Source organism: Sinocyclocheilus rhinocerous, unplaced genomic scaffold (assembly GCF_001515625.1).
Source record: "Sinocyclocheilus rhinocerous isolate Xijiao unplaced genomic scaffold, SAMN03320098_v1.1 scaffold36, whole genome shotgun sequence".
In the NCBI taxonomy this organism is placed as follows: domain Eukaryota; kingdom Metazoa; phylum Chordata; class Actinopteri; order Cypriniformes; family Cyprinidae; genus Sinocyclocheilus; species Sinocyclocheilus rhinocerous.
This window is the reverse complement of record NW_015664459.1, coordinates 2553927-2573101: the sequence shown is the minus strand read 5'-3', so window position 1 is coordinate 2573101 and position 19175 is coordinate 2553927. Positions and strand designations below refer to the sequence as shown.

The window sequence follows — 19175 nt, the reverse complement described above, 5'->3', positions numbered from 1 at the left end:
ACGTCATCAGCACGTTCACGCACGCTGTGCAGACAGAGCGAGGATGGCAGGCAAACATCAACAACCCGATCTTCCTTCCTGGTATTGTAGTACTTTTAAAGTTTTCTCACTGGTGAATGACACATGATGTAGCCCAGCGGTTCCCAATTCCTGTCCTCGCGCATGTATTTTGCATGTCTCGCTTAGTTAACACACCCGATTCAGATAACCAGCTCGTTAGAAGTGAGCTACGTGCATGAACTGTGTTCCGATCGATATGATCCCTACACAGTGTTCATTGCTCCCTACTCCCTGAGCAGGGGAAATCTGTTGAAGTTTATTTAACTTCGGAACATGGGCTGGAATTGGGAACCACTGATGTAGCCTATTGTAGTAATGTTGTCTCTGGTATACTGGTCTGTGAGTGAGCGTATATGCATTCAGGGGGCGTGGCTTTGGACAGCGATTGCAGGGAGGTGGGACGTTCGCTTTCAGTGCTATCAGGCTAAAGTTAACATTTTCTAAGATCTCCTACTGCACCTTTAATGTTGTGCAATAATAAGAGAAGCACCCATGGTGATGGTGGTTGTCATCCCAACACTTTGCTGTAAGTCTGATAATATTTTTTTTTTAAATGAGAATTTCTGTGACAACAAGTCATATGGATACCCGAATTCACTTGTACAGATGAAGTACATCCCTTTGCCCCCTTTGGAGGGACATCTTACAGTTTCTTAAGTGCTGGAATGTCTCTTACATGAACTAGGAGAAATTTTGTGAAATTCACACTCAGACTCGAGAGCTGCTTGTAGACACCTTGTTGCCATCCTGGGGTTCTTCAAGACTTCCTGAAGAATGTTGTGCTCCGCTCTTAAATGAATTTGGTGGATCAGCCTGACTGGATTTTATGAAATGGTGGATTTTAAATCCCAGACTTCTAAGCAGCTCTTTTGATCTTGGCATGTTGGCACCATGTACTTCACTGCTGCAAAGACAATTTATTGACAATTTATTTATGTTTATAAAGTATAAGGTGTGGATTTAATGATGTTCTGCCAATTTGCAGTTGATTCTAGTAATTGGTGCACCTCCTTAGGCACATTATATAGTGACGCGGTAATTTCCTTTTACCACACAAGAAATGGGCATAACAAGAGTAATTTGATCATTTATATTGGCAGTAAATCTATTAATGTTGGTGAAATGCTAATCCAATATGATATAAACCTTATAGTTACTAAGATATACACGGTAAATTGTTTGACGTAAATAAAACAAAGATTAATGAAATAGTTTACATGAAAATACTATTGAATCTTTCTACTTCAAAATTCACATTTAATTCAATGTGTTCACTTTCAGTTTCATTGTAATTATTTGTGAAATTTACAAGCAATTTCTGAGCAAAAGTTGTTTTACCACCACCGTTTTATCCCCCCCAGTGTAGCTCGTGACAAACTAATGCATTTTACCCTATATATTAATTTCAATAATATGGTGTGCTGAAAATAAAATTTCCATAATTCAGTACACCATTGTGCATCAGAATGCAATGTTTCACCAACACTTGTTTCATTTACCAACACTCAGATTTGGTCCCCCCACTTGCAAGACCATTTGAGTCGTGTACAATTCATTAATTTCATAAACAATGTTGTACACTACCATTGCCTATATTATTCTTTAAAATATATACTTTTACATTTTATGGTTTATTTTTACATACATTTCCAATTAAAATTACTAACATGAACAGGTAACGAATTCTCATAAGGATACACAGAATGGATTATTTAAACATGGGGAGGCACTGTTTCTCTTTCTGAAAGAATGGTCTGCAGTTCAATGTTTCTTTTGAAGACTAAAAGGGCATTCAATGCAAGGAAATGCATGAACTCTTGGCAAGCCTTTTAATAATGAAGAATCAAAGCTTTGTGCTCAGACCTTTTCGTTTCATAAGCTACTTTGGGCACAAGAGAATGGAATCACATGCATAATTACTATCGTTACTGTCCTTCATCAGATCTAATAGATTGAAGAGGTTTTAATGGGCTAGTTGGACTGAAGCACTGATCAAACGAAATAACTGAACAATATGAAAGCAAACAAGTAAATACAGCATTCACAGTTACTGCCTTGTGTCCAGCCATCAGCCAGAGTCAACACATATAGGTTCTATTTCAATTATTCAGGAGCAGTTAATAACCAATAGCTGTGTAAAAGGTCAGATGAGGTCCCCTATGATAAAATGTACCCTGAAACATCCCATTACTTTCTTCCTAAATTGGATTTTTAAGTAACTCACAATCCCCAGGCACAGATTAAATGAAAACTCACTCTTTTATATTCAAACTATATATTTATACTTAAATCATAGCCTACTCAGTGCTCAAATAACGGATTTCATTTGATATTTGATAAAAGTTCACTTTAGTGAAACAGCCTCAACACAGTCCAAATGCTAAGCAACATGACCTTTAAAGGAATGAGTCCAAAATGAGATTAAACGCTGTAGTTTGCTATAGTGCATCACAGACACTTACAGTTCTAGTCTGACTCATAAAATGAGATTATTTTGGACTAATAATTGTATTTATTTATTTTTTAGTTTTCTAGCCTCAAGACTAAAGACATTATTCAACATCTTCAATTGCATTTTTTTGTCTGTGTGTGTATGTGTGTTGGGTTAAAAAGTTACCCACATAATTTCCTTTACAAAAAAAACTATTTAATAAAGAAGTACAAAACATAAAGGTGTAACAGAAGTGCAATATGAACAATATTTAATATGACAATGATACGTTCCCCAAAATTAATCAATGTTTTAAAAAAATCCTATATGTAAACCAGAAAATATCTAGGTAACGCTTTACAATAAGGTTCCATTTGTTAACATTAACAATGAAAAATACTTTAAGCATTTATTAATCTTAATGTTAATTTCAACATTTATTAAAATCTAAATCTATATTATTTAATGGACCTGAGCTAAGATGAACAAACAATGAACAGTTGTATTTTTATTAACTAACATTAACTAAGATTAATAAATAGTGAAACAAATGTATTGCTCGTTGTTGGTTAATGCATTTACTAATGTTAACTAAAAGGATCTGATGGTAAAGTATTACCCATGTCTACATACAGGACAGTCCTGAAACATCAGCTAAGCAAAGAATTACAAGCCTAAACAAACACTTAATGAAATGAACATTATTACAAATTAATTACATGTCTCAGTGCAACAAAATATGTTGCATTTGCTGTTTGATGTTGATCAGTTGTTAGTAATGCAGCGCAAGCCTCTTATCTGAATCATTAGAGCAAAATAACATGAACAAATGATGAACACTGCAGCTACATCACATGGTCCTTGGATGAACGAGTGATGAAAGTAAAGTAAGTGTCATGCAGAAAAAAATGTAATGAAAATGTGCTACCGGCTTTCATTTTTCAGAGAATCAAAAAATGTTTTCACATAAAACCAAATGATACCTGAACTGTGATAAAGCAAAACGTATAATTTAGTTTTGGTTTAGTTAGAGAGAATATGCAGCACAGTTTATACAACATAGGCTACAACTCAAGGTGCAGTGACATTTGTAGATATTTGTCTAATTTTCGTGGGAGATATATGGAAGCCCGTTTCCGCCACTGAATAAAAAATAAAAAAAGGTTATTGCGACTTTTTATCTCACAATTCTGACTTTTTTTCCCCACATAATTGTGAGATAAAAACTCGCAATTCTGACTTTTTTTCTCGAAACTGCGAGTTTATATCTCGCAATTCTGACTTTATAACTCGCAATTGCGAGTTTATATCACGCAATTCTGAGAAAAAAAGTCAGAATTGTGAGATAAAAAGTCACAATTACCTTTTTTATTTTTTATTCAGTGGCGGAAATGGGCTTCCATAGAGATATGCAATAATTTAAATGGGAATCTGCACAATCTGGAGTTTTGCATGAAGGCGAAACTGTTCCCTAAATGGATTTCACTCGTTTTCAAGTTGGTACACTGAAGTTGCCGTGATGACCAACAGAAATATAACCAAGAGAAAGCTTGGTTTGAAAGTGATTTTTATGTTAGCTGTGCTTCATATCTATAGTATAGACATAAAAAACTGACCTTTTTTGTCTGTGAAATTTCAGTGACATATTGCTAATTGCTCTGTATGAATTGAGCTTCATACATCATTACACTATTAACAATAAACCTTTTTTGTCCACGAAACTTTGCAGAAATGTCGCAGATGTGACCGCATCTTAAGACTGAATGCACAGTTAGTGGTCATCATGTATTATAAAAAGGCAAAAACAACCATACTAAACATTTACTTAGTGTAATATTTCATGTACCTGACAAACATCTTGAGGTTTTTTTTTTTAACTGATGTCTCTAACGGTTTTATCTCACATTATACACTAGAGGAATACAATGACTGCATTATAAAGCAATCCTTTATATTTTATGAAGCAGACATTAAGCTATTCTATGCTGTATACATTTTGAAAAGTGGTACACTGAACTATTATTGTGTATGTTTATTAATTCAAAGGGTAATACAGACATAAAAATAAGGTACTATAAATAGTGTGTATAGAATTCAAGTACCAGCCAACACTAGACTGATTAGCGCTCATTACCTTTAGCACCGGTTTATGTTGCAGCACCAGGTACTTCATTACTGGTTTTACATCTGATCTGCCATCAGCTTCAATAAATAGAAACATCCGCAACCTTGCAACTATGTGGAATTGCGCTCTAGCTTTGTGGTTATCTGTGGTTCAAATACTCGAACTGTTGAACTGCAATCCTAAATTCCTGACAGAGTTAAAAAGATATGATTCAAATAGCCAAATTATGAATATATTTGTTCTGTCAATTGCTAATCAGAAAAGAACGTTTAATTACTATAGTAGTCAATGCAGTGATGACGTATTTTTGTAGGTCAACCTGGAAATTAGCATCACCCTTGACAAAAAAGCAGTTGTATTTTTCCATCTGCTTTTATATTATTGAAGGAAATAAGCTCTGTGACCAATAAATGTTTGATTCTTACATGTTTTGTTCTCTCTTTGTCAGAAGTAAAAGTTATGTAGGCAATAAAAAAACTACTTCGCAGTCGCATGACTTCAGAATCACCACTGAGCTTCTGACAACTCCTTAAAAAAATCCCTGAAAGTAGAACAGTTTGGAAGAGCGCAATTATAAACATGACAAGGTTTTGAAAGCGGGTTAGTGAGTAGATAAGTTTTTTTTGTTGTTGTTCGGTGTGATGACATGTAATGCAGTCCCATTTAGCCTCTTCTTAGCAACCAACCTTTTCAAGACAAGTAGAAGTAAAATCACAAGTGGGTTTTACTGATGTATTTATGCCATTAAATAAAAGATGAAAATATCATGTGCTTGTGTGAACCACAGACCTTATTTCAGGAATTTACCAAAAAAACATTCAATAAACCCATTGACTTCAGGACGATAGAACCAGAAGAGCTTAAATGCTAACTCTACATGCTAAAAATACACCATCCCTGCATCAGTCTATAGTGAGATGGCAAGATGGTCCACTTAACTGTTTTACTACCACTTATCTGAGATGATGGACGGAAATAAGCACCTCTTACTGTATGTGTTAAAGGATGTAGGGACAAAGTAGCTCCCTGATAAACTGTTGGTCAATGGCAACAGCTTGACCAGACCAGACCAGTCTGTCCAACAATGGATAGCTGCTTTGAGTATTTGTGTAATCTTTTGTTCCATGGCTTACAACATTCATTCTGCAATTCCCCTGCATCTCAGCGACTTGCAATGCGATCATTGCCCCGTGATGGCAGCCCGCAGGTCTTGCAGCACTTTGCATGGACTGAAGGCACTTGACATCGCCCGAGCCACTGGAGGGTCTGACAGAAGCGTAATGTCAAATGGTCCCGTAAACACAACTGACCTGAAAGACACAGACAGAGAACAAACATGAGAGACTGCCGTTAGGACAGCTCTAGAGGGGTGAGACTGCTTCACCACCTGCGCGAGATACATGCACTAGTGCATTCACACATTTGCCCTCAAGCCAGGCAACACATTACAGCAACACAGACACCTCTGCGATAACAAATCACACTCATCACCGATCCTGTGAATGCCTGAAATAAAATCAAGTTGACTACATATATAGCATAAAACATGAAAAGTATAATGGCTGCACAACAAAACATAATTAAGGGTCATTTTCAATAAGGATGCTTTTCTCACGTCCGGGGTTCTCAGAAGTGGAAGTCATCATTAGTTAACAACATCAATGGTTAACAGAAACTACAACAAATTAAATTTTTGCTTTCCCATTTGACCCAATAGCAAAAGGGGGTGAAAAAAATCCACTATAGCATTTTTATGACTTTCCAAAAGATGAAGATGTCAAATTTGCCATCACTCCCTCAGCTGTTATACTAGAAACACTCATGCAACAACAATAACCAATTTTTTTTATTTGTAATTTAATGCCATGGTAATAAAACAAAGTATAGTGTTATAAATGTATATTACATTTATTTAAATTGTAAATTTGAAAACATTGATACATATATTTAAACATGTCATCACGGTCTGAAAAGTGAAAAGGGTTCATTATTAATACAAAAATGTCAGTTGATCTAAAATACACAAGCCAAAATGTCATTAGGAGAAAATCATTTGTCCTTTGTTTACTCAACAGGTAAAAAAAGGAATAATATTAAGAAATATTGTCAAGCAGAGCAATTTAGAACACTGGTCATTAAGTGTAGTCATATTAATTTCAGACATCACAGACTGTCAGATTTAAATATAATTATTTTTATCTTGGTTATCTATAATGAACTGCCAGTGCCACATCATGAAAGTTTGGTCAGAATTTGAAGCAGTAAAAAAATAATACTAAAAAAAAAATAAAAAAAATGTTGCATTACCTAGTTCTTTTGACCAGCATTTTAATTTCTGAATCTTTTAAAGCAAATGTGCATAGATTATTTGTTTCTTTTTTTTTCTGAAGATACATATGAAAATTCACACTCTCCAGTAACATTAGGCTACAAAGCATATTTTGTTTAGTCATTTTCTACGATTTTGTTCCAAAAACCCCACAAAATTCTGGGTGGGGGGACGAGGGTGAGCATGCTGATGGATTTGGATCCCTTGAGCACTGGAGGTCCAGCACACTGACAAATCCTTTACACATTATGTACACTCCTGTTTTTCAAGCGTTTCCATAACAAGGACTCCAACAGCAAGTCCTGAAAGGAACCTCAGTCCTGTTTTGAATTGTCCTGCTATGCTTAGAGTCTGTGAAGAAAACCACCGGGCAATTCTTTATATTGATCTAGAAATACAGTGTCTGTACCTCACAAAGTCTCAAAACAGCTGTTATGTTTAAGCCTTTATATTTATTTATGAAAAAATATATATATATTTGAAATGAGAATTTATTCAAAACATAAAAGATTAAATATTGCTTGGAATATAAAAATGCCATATTTTGCCACGTTAGCCACAAAATATCTCTGGTGTTACCAGTTTTACCTTTGTTGGGCATGTTTTTTAAAGCATTCAGCAAGACGAGAAATATTTTCTCTCTGAATACCATTTACATCATGTGTGCCAGTAAAAGGCTGATTAAAAGCATACTCTAAATGCCTCATATTTAGCCTTGTCTGAAATACTGATAAGCCCAAAAGCCCTTAGAGCAAAGACCAAAAACAAAGAAGGGTTTACAACACAAATTTACAGAAGCAAAGTGTTGCAGACAGCCCTACTAAATGAATTTTCAGGGCATTTCCACCGGGTAGACCTCCAACAGAAGGAGCCATACACGTCTTAGCACGACACCATCTCCTCATGCTGCTAGATCACACAGTGTGTTGACATCAGTAGGGTCAGGGGCCCCAGCTGCAGTGGGATCACACGCTGCACCCCCTCACCAAAACCACAGCAGACCCTTTCCTTCCCACACTGCCACTCTGTTCACAGGCACGTAGTGGGACGAGTGACGCTGTGTGACCATGTCCCAATTACTTTTCTACTTTATCAGAAATCTCCAAAAGCCTCATGTATAAACAACATAGACTTCTCACAAAACACACACTGAAAGCTTGTTCCTATGCACATAAGGGATTTCTTTTTAAAATGTGAATGCACATATGTCACGAGTATTTATATTTATAAGAAGTGGTCTTTGTCTGCTTTAAGTAAAGTAACAAAAGTCAGTAGCACTTTACAATAAGGTTCCATTTGTTAACATGAACTAACAATGAAAAATACTTCTACAGCATTTATTAATCTTAGTTAATGCTGATTCTAATATTTACTAATACATTCTTAAAATCAAAGTTGTATCTATTAATGTTATTTAATGGACCTGAGCTAACATGGACTAACAATGAACAGATGTAGTTTTATTAACTAATGTTAACAATAAATACTGTAACAAATGTATTGTTCATTGTTAGACAGGCACGTAGTGGGACGAGTGACGCTGTGTGACCATGTCCCAATTACTTTTCTACTTTATCAGAAATCTCCAAAAGCCTCATGTATAAACAACATAGACTTCTCACAAAACACACACTGATAGCTTGTTCCTATGCACATAAGGGATTTCTTTTTAAAATGTGAATGCACATATGTCACGAGTATTTATATTTATAAGAAGTGGTCTTTGTCTGCTTTAAGTAAAGTAACAAAAGTCAGTAGCACTTTACAATAAGGTTCCATTTGTTAACATGAACTAACAATGAAAAATACTTCTACAGCATTTATTAATCTTAGTTAATGCTGATTCTAATATTTACTAATACATTCTTAAAATCAAAGTTGTATCTATTAATGTCATTTAATGGACCTGAGCTAGCATGGACTAACAATGAACAGCTGTAGTTTTATTAATGTTAACAATAAATACTGTAACAAATGTATTGTTCATTGTTAGTTAATGCATTACATATAGTTAACAAATGGAAGCTTGAAGTGTTGGCATCAAGTCTGCTTTTAAACAGCCATTTAAAATCTTGAATGGGTTATAACACACTTGTTTTTTACAAGGCATTATGCCTGCATTATAATGCATTAAGAATACCTTTAAGATGCATTATAAATGCAGGTGGTGTTATAATGCATCATGCTCTTAAAAGTTATAACCACACATAATGTATTGTAATGATTATTTATCAATGATGCAACATATCATAAGGTTGTTTATAAAGCATTATGCATGCATTATAATGCATTAAGAATACCATGAAAATGCATTACAAATGCAGGCTTCATAGAAAGTGGTACCAATCTGTTTCTACACCATTTTTTTCAGAGTAGACTGGGACTGTGCACAGTTTTTCAAGCTTTAATTTTTCGGAGCACTACATAATTCACCAGCTGCTTCAGAAAAGAACATTTATTACAAGCATGCAATCATTTTCTGCCTGTAAGACCTTCAGTGTGTAATTCAGTGCATATTCTGCATCTCACATGAAGCAGTTCATAAATAGTAGTTTGTGCAGTAAAATAAAAGGTTAGGTTCTAATATACCTGCAAAGCATTTTCACTACATGCCTTAGTTTTTGCTTTTTCTCTGCTCACAAACACCTCATTACCAGCCTGTGAAAGCTGTCATGTCCTGTCAGCTCAAAGAAAGTTAAAGCCCACAACACATGGTGCACAGTCTGCTCATCCATGACCCTGTCATTCAGAGTTCATTCAGTCACTGGTTATGTGTGATTCACAGCACACTTACCATATTGACAGTAAATGTGAGTGCCAGTGCCATGTGAGGCTGCTACTAAAAATCAGAGAATGAATGGACTGACCATTAACTAGAAAGAACAGTAATGTTTTATTACAAAAAGAGGATGAATTAGAGCCTAATGACGTTTAATTTTATGAGTCACTTCATCGTACAGTAAGCATCTTGATCGATGAAATTGCAATGTCATTGGACGTACATTACCCTATTACGCCTAGCCTCATAAATGTATGCAAATATACAGTAAGAGTTTGCTGCCGTGATGATGCAAATGCTCCCAAATGCTTTTTGGTGCTCCCAAACTACTGTACAGTCATGGCCAAAAGTTTTGGCAGTGACATAAATGTTGTGTTTTGCAAAGTTTGCTGCTTCAGTATTTGTAGATAATTTTTCCACATGTTTCATTGTAGATCATTTTCCCACATGGTATACTGAAAAACAATGATAAGCATATCATAAGTTTTAAAGGCTTTTATTGTCAAAAAATATAATGAGTCAGTATTTACAGTGTTGACCCCTGTTCTTCATAACCTCTGCAATTCGCTCTGGCATGATGGATATTAGCTTCTGAGCCAAATCCTGACTGATGGCGATCCATTCTTGCCTTATTAGTTCTCGGAGTTGATCACAATTTGTGGGCTTCTGCTTGTCCACTCGCCTTTTGAGGACTGACCACAGGTTCTCTATGGGATTGAGATACGGGGAGTTGCCTGGCCACGGATCCAAAATTTCAGTGTAATGATCTTCGAATCACTTCTTCATCACACTCGCTTTGTGACATGGTGCTTCATCATGCTGGAAAATGCATGGATCATCACCAAATTGCTCATGAATCGTTGGAAGAAGTCGCTCTTGCTCAATGTAATGCCAATCTTCAAGCCACTTCTTTATCACTCTTGCTTTGTGACATGGTGCTCCATCATGCTGGAAAATCGGATCATCACCAAATTGCTCATGGATCATTCATTCTTTATTCATGGCAGTGTTTTTGGACGGAATTATGAGAGAGCCCACTACCTTGGTTGAAAAGCAACCCCACACATGGATGGTCTCAGGATGCTTCACTGTTGGCACAACACAGGACTCATGGTAGCGTTCACCTTTTCTTCTCCGAACAATCGATTTTCCAGATGTCTCAAACAGTCGAAAGGGAGCTTCAGCAGAGAAAATAACTTAAGTTCTTGATGATCCGGTAAATGGTTCTTTCAGGTGCAATATTCTTTGTAGCAATTTCCTTGCATGTGAGGCCATTTTGATGCAAATTGATGATGGCTGCACGTGTTTCTTTGGAGGTAATCATTGCTAACAAGAACACAATGATTGGAAGCGCTTCTTCCCTCCTTTTATAGCTAGTCTGCTCTTACAATCTAATTTTGTATGATAGTGATTAACCTGACTAGTACTCATCCACACTTTCACATGTGCTGCTGATATGATTAGTCAATTAATGTTAGCTGGTCATTTTGGTCAGGATCAAAAAACAGTGAATTTTGTTTTTTTGTAAAAAGTTAGTTTTTTTTGGCCAATGAAGCTTTTAGCAATTATTTAAAATGCATCTGATCACTCTACACAATAATCTAGAAACAATGTGAAGGAACACCACAACAGCTTAAACTGCAAACTTTGCAAAACACAATTTATGTCACTGCCAAAACTTTTGGCCACGACTCTGATGATGATATAATTCTGCTTTGGGTCAGTTATGATTATATATGTGGCCCAAGTCACCAGAAGCAAATGTGCATTTACAAATTGTCTTTTCATGACTGAATAGCTATCCAATCAGTTAAAATATATGGGGTCCTATTTTGAAAGAGGTACAGTAGTTCTTAAATGTTACATGATGTGCAAAGTTATTGGACAGGGTTAAAAAGGTTTAGGGATGCATGATAATGATTTACTTTAACACTGTGATCACTATTGTTAATTTTCTAATAATATAAGCAGTATTAAAATACTTATTTTGCTTAGGGCCAAATTTTGAAAGTCACAAAATCTGTTATGCTCATCAAGACTGCAAGTATTAAAAATACAATGAAAATAAAATAAAATAAACAATTAAAAATTATTATATTGTAAGATATTATTACAATTTATAATAACTGTTTATAGACTTTAAAATGATGTAATTTATTTATGTGATGGCAAACCTACACTTTCAGCAGCAATTAAAGTTATACCTCATATTATTATCAGTGTTGAAATGTTTAATATTGTGAAAACCATGATATATTTTTTCCCTTGATGAACCGAAAGTTCAAACACAATTAAGTTGAAAATCTTTTGTATAAATATAAATGTCTTTTACTTTGAGTTTTGATCAATTTGATGTGTCCTTGCTGAATAAAAGTATTAATCTTCTCCCTCTTACTCCGAGGGTCTCTGCATGGACGAGAGCTTAACTGTACCATACAATCATGCTGTCCAATATTTTCAACTAAACAATATTTTAATTATGGCTTTTAATTATTTTTTTCAGATATAATCAGAGTGTTATTAAGTATTCATAATCATGAATGAGCATTAACCTCTAATTACAACTCAATCATTGAAAAGCACAGTGTGTGAGAGATAATGAAAGACTTGCACATTCAATCACAAACACGGACACGCACACAAACACACACACACACACACACACACACACTCACACACACACACACACACACATACATGCACGCTTCCTGTATTTACATGATTTATTCCAGACAGAGCAGCAGACCAAATCCCGTGACACACAGTGGCCTTCGGCTGGGAGAGGGCTCATTAATCCGGTCTGAACTTACCCCACCTCCCCAACATCCTGTAAGAGCAGTTTTAAACAATGTTGAGGAGCCTGAGTGATACAGGAAATGTAGTTTGTGTTTATTTTTGGTCACTCATTCAGTACTCAAACCAAATGAGCAGCCAGTAGGCAATGAAAACTCAGAAGACATGAGGCTGTTCTCGTGGCAACTAAATCCCACAAAATCTATTTTTCAGTCAGGAATTTTTCAGTCAGGGATTTTCTCCAACCTTTAACATGAACTAACACTTGGTTTATTTACTTAAATATAAGTTCCTCAATGTCATTAGGTTAATTCATAGGAAAATATGCATGCCTTTCCAAACTTCCATCAAAATATTAATAATTTGCTCTGCTGCTGAAACTATTTTTATTTTTGTCTGGCATTACCTATCACCTTAAAATAAGGTGTTAAAGTGGGTGTTAAAATGCTTGTATATAGACAGAACAACCTATAGGAAAGAAACACAAAACTTTAATGTCTTTGATGTCAATGAGATTTAACAGAAAGCATGCATCATAAATTTCAGTATGAACTCAAACTTTCTCTATAGAATTCTTCCAGGAACAAACAATCTAAACCATGTTTTACACATGAATTTTTAGAGCGTTATACTCTCACTGTATTCAACAATTGTCTCATTTATTATATTTTTTTCCTGAGATGTTGTGGGAATAAATCTGGGAAAACTGGGAAATATTTGGGGACTTCATGGAAACACATTGAAACATTGAGCCTTTGAGACCTCTGAGAAATACTGTACATTTACATTTGCTTAGAATACTGCTTACTGTATGTTAACACAATGCTTTAAGATGTACAGCAACACGGGGTTAATTTGTTATACAACAGCATTAAACTTTGCAAGTAGGTAACAGCTCACTTCAGTTGAAGTGGCATGAAAATCCACTTGTGATCTATTTGGACAACGCCAAAATAAATCATTCCAAACAGTTACGCAAGACCTCTCTCAACAACCAAAACACTGTCAGGAGTGAGGGGATTGGAGCTGCAGCATGCCTTGCAAAAAGAGGTTATTATCTGAGGCCAAAGGAAAAAACAATACTATTAATAGCCCTTTGGGATGTCATGATTTACAAATCTACAGTGGGAAAGTCCACACTCAGAATGGAAAATCAGTGAAACGTCCCTTAGTATCACAAAAGACTGTGAGACACTCCAGCTGACACTATGACAGTCTGAGCCAAAACAACCAGGTCTTTGGCAGCTGTTTAAGTATCTGATTAATTCACAATCCAGCGCCTACAAACAAACTGAAACAAAGTGTTGCTAATAAAGGAGAGCCTTTTCAGAATACTGTTGATGTCAAGTATTGACTGTGAAAAGCCAGGAGCCAGGATCAAACCCAGTGTCAACCAACCAAATGATTAAATAATGAGGACAAAGTGAAGATGAGGTAGCCTCACATAGCCAATATTATTCAGTTCTTGCATTTTTTGTGTGCAGTATTCCTCAGACCGGACAGTGTGTGGGTGTAGAAATAGTTTACACCTGTTACATGGTGATACTCATATAACTCTTGTTATACTGTATAAAGTAGCTTCATGACTAAAAAATATATTAGTCAAGAACACACCTATATCCAACTGTCTTTGTGACAGGTGGAATAATACACCTGGCTGTGAAAGACAGTGAGAAATCACCTAGGTCCTATTTACAGCTGGTACAAGATGCATTTTTCTTAATCCGATCACAAGTACAAAACACTAACTCCAGGTGTAAATGGGTCTAAAATGTTTTAAACGTGTCCAATTTTGACCACTTCCAGATGTAGTTTAGGGAAAAAAATTCAACCTGTTTGCTTTCATAGTGTAGACACTCATATGGTCCAATGAGTTCGAACATTCACAAAAAAACTGCCTACTCGCCGCCCACTGACCTAGCATGTAATCACTGTGGGACGTTTTGTTAGAAAATGGACCAAAAACAACTTTACTGTGTTGTACCAAAACATGCAGATTACAGTTTAAATTACAGCTGCTTTATCCTATTCATTAGCTTCCTTTCCCAATTGCCAATAATCTGCCTAACATGATTTTTAGTCAATAGTATTCTTGCACCAGACTCAGTGCTAACACGGAAGAAATGTAGATTGTTACAAAAGTGTCTTGAGGAATTTGAAACTTATTTTAAAGTGGTCATGAACTGAGAAACCAAAATTCCCTTGATCCTTTGACATACTATACTGTACTATATTGTACTATAAACAAATCCTATTGTACATTGTACTATAAAAAAAATCCTGTAAGTTTCAGAACTCAAAACTTTGTTGTTAGTCTAAAACAGCTTATACTGAAGGAAGTCTACCAAAAAGACAGCTTTTGGAATGTATTACTCTATGATGTAATAGTGTGGATAAGCACCGCCTCCGCAAAAGAAGCTGAACGCATGCTTCAGCATCGCTGCCTGTTTAGCCCCGCCCACCAATGCGCGCATGCAGTGTTTATAAGAGAGGCGAAAGCACAGCAGAAACCAAACAATAAAGATTGACCTAAATCACAGCAGCGTCTATCTATGAGGAATGTACGCTGTCAAACATACACAACTATTAGCCAATCATAGCAGTGGGTTTTTACTTCTGAATCTCCGAGTCTACAATCCGCCACGCCTATTCAAACAGAGCGTTCTGATGAGGGGGGTTAAAAACAGGACAGAAAATAGCCTATTACTTCTAAATTATGTTTTTTGATGTAAACATCTTGATAACAATATAAGTGGACTTTAGAGAACAGTACAAAATAAAAAACAAAGGCAATTCATGACCCCTTTAATACCAGGTGGAATGGTATGTGCCTCAGTTGACCATTTCTTTTCTTATTATCAATAATTGGATCACTAGCTATATTTCCATCACCCTGTTTTTATGTGCATTTTTAAGTATTGCATGAGAAACTAGTGATGGAAATGTCAAATTTAAAAAAACAAAATCCCTTAATTCACAAAAAAAGCGTTTACACTTGCTTGAGATGGTTTTTGAATTAAGCAAAAAAAGTTGGGAGAAAAAATGGGAGATGAAAAGACATTTACTGAATAAATTTGTCCATGCACATCAAAAAAGTCACGTGACGTGTGCGATGAGACAGCATAACTTGACTAACCAGCGGACTGATCTCATTGTATGTTATGGTCATTCTGAAGCAAATGCCTGAGCAAAGACTGTCGTCAAAGCATTTCTGTATTGCCTCTCAGAACTGTCTTACACGGCTGCGTTCCCAAACAGCAGGCATTCCCATTTTTTCACCTAGAAAAAGTTTGCACATAACATGGTGGCATAATTATTTTTAGAAATAAAATCATTGCACCCCAGCTAATAATCATGAAGTGTCCTTTAGTGAACTCCACTATGGTAAAATAATTACAAGCAAACATTTCCCAAAACTAATCAAACGTGGGTGGATTTTCTGGATAATTTCATTTAAAAAGTAAGGAATTAAACATGCAGCACCAAACCGCTCATCACGAATCACATTTTAATTAGCACACTGAGCTAAAGCAATTTTCTCAGGACTAGCACATGACAGGCCTGGCGGTACATTTCAAAGTGATGATGATGGTAATTAAAGGCTGTGAGCCAGGTGAGTTGCACGACTAAAAAGCAGCAATGACGGGGGATTCAGAGATCCGTAAATGGCACAAACCTCAGCAACCAGCAATAATCAAGCCAAACCAATCTAAAGGTGCAGCACTTTATGGAACTTTCAATAGCAAACAGAGTAAAAATTTATTTTTTTCTCCCTCTCTCTCTTAGTATGATTGCTGATAAATGGAAGGCATTTAAGCCTATAAAATGTCATTATTATTCATGCTACCAGGTATCAGGCTGCAGACTTCCACACTCTGCTTGCACTACAAAACCACCACTGGCTCTGCACCCCTTTACCTAAATTCATTACTTCAGACTTATGTGCCCTCTTGAAGCTTACAGACCGTAAGCAAATGAACGTCACTTTATTGTGACATCCCAAAGAAGCACAAAATCACTTTTCACAGTCACGGACTTTTAAATTAAATGTTCCCTCCTGGTAGAATGACCTACCCAACTCAGTCCGAGCAGCTGAGTACGGAGCCCCTAAAGGGACATGGTGGTGGAAAAAAATACAGCTCATACGTTCATAATGGAGCGGTTCATAGAGTTTTATTTTAAACTTGGACTCAAGTTCAAATACAGTCAGCTTTGCTTATAGCTTAAGGCACGGTTTTGGGACATTCTAAAATGTGGCTTAATGTAGGCTATATAACACTGACACTGGAGGCCCAATTCGGTATTAGGCCTAATAAATACTATTAATACTAATAACAATTGTAATATTAATGACCTCATTAATAGCTTTACTATCAGTAAAGCAGATAGCCATAATGCAATGTTTCTCCCCCATTTAAAACCGTTAGGCTATAGAAAACACTTAAGGGAGGCTAATGGACGAAGACGGTATAGGCTAAAACCAAAATATGGTACACAGTTTATTAATAAAATATAGCATATTATGCACAGGAAAGCAGACAAGCCCAGAATAGCTATAAACAAAGAAATGTAAAAAAAAATTAAAGCGAAACTGAAAGTATGGGCTCACGTACCGCTCTCATTCAGCTCAAATCCAAATGTTTCCATATTCACAATGTATTTGAAGCTAAACCATTATTTATTAAATTAACTGGGCTTTGTACGTTCCAATATCGAAGGGAAAAAAAATCATAATGAACAAAAATGTGCCGCACTGGAGTGGACCGGGGCTCACGCTGTACGGCACAGACTATAATACAGATTATTTAAATTGACTGTGTAACATTTTATCTGTATTGGTGATTCTATGTTTTATTTTAATAATGAACAGGCCGTTTGCAATGAATATGTGCGCATGAGGCGCCGGCGCGATCAAATCACTGAAACATAAAATAGTCCGTCACTTACAATTGGGCCTTGCTCATTAGACAGTGACTTGCCGCCACCTACTGGCGATTTTAGTTTTGAATCTACAAGTATAACTTCGTTTTGCCATAATTTATTGCTTTATTATATTAATAATACACTTAATGAAATGTGAAGAATATGACATAAAACATGACATACAATTAATAAGGCTAGAAAAACTTTGCCTCTATAACAGTAAAAATGCACATGTAAATCAATTTTAGGGGGCAAATATTGTCCCTTAATGGAAAAGGTGTGACTGCGGTCTAAGTGGGGGTACTCAGAAGAATGTTAGGCTAAATGCCCTAGGGGGTAAGCCATTGTAAAAGGTTTGAGAACCACTGGCTTAATGGATTACTGCATTGATTGTCTGTAGTATATTTTTAATAAAATATAAAATTTGGGCTTTTTATATCACTGTCTTCTTATATTAAGCCACGTTAAGCGCGGTTTTCTATGGGGAAGAAAACGCTTATCATGCAGTTCAGCTCATATGGGCTCATCTGCTTGCATGTACACAGAATATATTTTTAATAAGTTCTATAGCATATTTGGTCTTTTTTTTATCACCGTCTTCATTAAGCCGCGTTTTCTTTATGGGAGGGAAACGCAAAAGTTTTGCGAGGGAACGCAACGTTTCTCGAGGGAACGCAAAAGTTTTGCGAGAGAACGCAAAAAATCTGACAAATATTTTTTTCCTCCCACCCCAAATTTTTACACTCAATCTGATTTTTTTCCACCACCATGTCCCTTTAGAGGCTCCGTACTATTCTAATTCTATTCTTTATATAAAAAACCTTGCCCCTTTTAGACTTGCACTCTATTTATTTACTAACTGCTTGTTTTCTTTAAAAAAAAAAACCTAACAATTGCTTCTCTAATCTTTTTGTATTCGATCTATTTGTTTTCTTTTTATTTATTATACAATTAACAAAAGCAAAAAAGGCCTCTAACACTAGCTTGCTCTATTCTTTTTCTATTCTATCTGTTTTCTTTTTATTATATAATTTGTTTAAAAGCCTGCTATGTGAACTATGTTAAGCTAACGTCTCAGGTTACTTATGTAACCATGGTTCCCTAAATAGGAAACGATACACTGCGTCCTCTAGGGGTCGCTATGGGGAACGCCTCGTCGTGACCCGTGTCTGAAGCATACATTGAAAAAACATGTCGTTTCAACCAACTGAAAATCAACGTCGATTCAACGTTAGGTAAGTGAACCAATTGCGTCGATTTTCCGTTAGTTTTGAATGGCGTGCCTGACGTTGGATCAACGTTACCCCGATGAGCAAAACGATGCTGGATCGACGTCGGAGATCAACGTCGTTTTGACACCACGAGAAACATCGATTCTACGTTGATTCTATGTTAGTTTGCTATCTGAGTCGTTACTGAATTAATGAATGCTTCGCCTTGCTCATTAGACAGTGACTTGCCGCCACCTACTGGCGATTTTAGTTTTGAATCTACAAGTATAACTTCGTTTTGCCTTTATTGCTTTATTTATTATATTAATAATACACTTAATGAAATGTGAAGAATATGACATAAAACATGACATACAATTAATAAGGCTAGAAAAACTTTGCCTCTATAAGAGTAAAAATGCACATGTAAATCAATTTTAGGGGGCAAATATTGTCCCTTAATGGAAAAGGTGTGACTGCGGTCTAAGTGGGGGTACTCAGAAGAATGTTAGGATGTTAAATGC

General features: G+C 35.9%; 1 protein-coding gene across 1 annotated transcript in view; it reads right to left on the bottom strand.

Annotated features, from left to right (window-relative positions):
- Positions 1–3882: 3882 nt before the first annotated feature.
- The window catches only part of LOC107730163 (A disintegrin and metalloproteinase with thrombospondin motifs 7-like), a 90664-nt gene continuing 75371 nt past the window's right edge, over positions 3883–19175 (bottom strand). Inside the window, exons 24-25 of the mRNA XM_016540915.1 lie at positions 5750–5926; positions 3883–5302 (exon numbers count right to left, since the gene is read on the bottom strand). Coding sequence (XP_016396401.1) covers positions 5778–5926 — 149 coding nt within the window. The 3' untranslated portion in view covers positions 3883–5302; positions 5750–5777. The remainder of the gene's footprint in view (positions 5303–5749; positions 5927–19175) is intronic.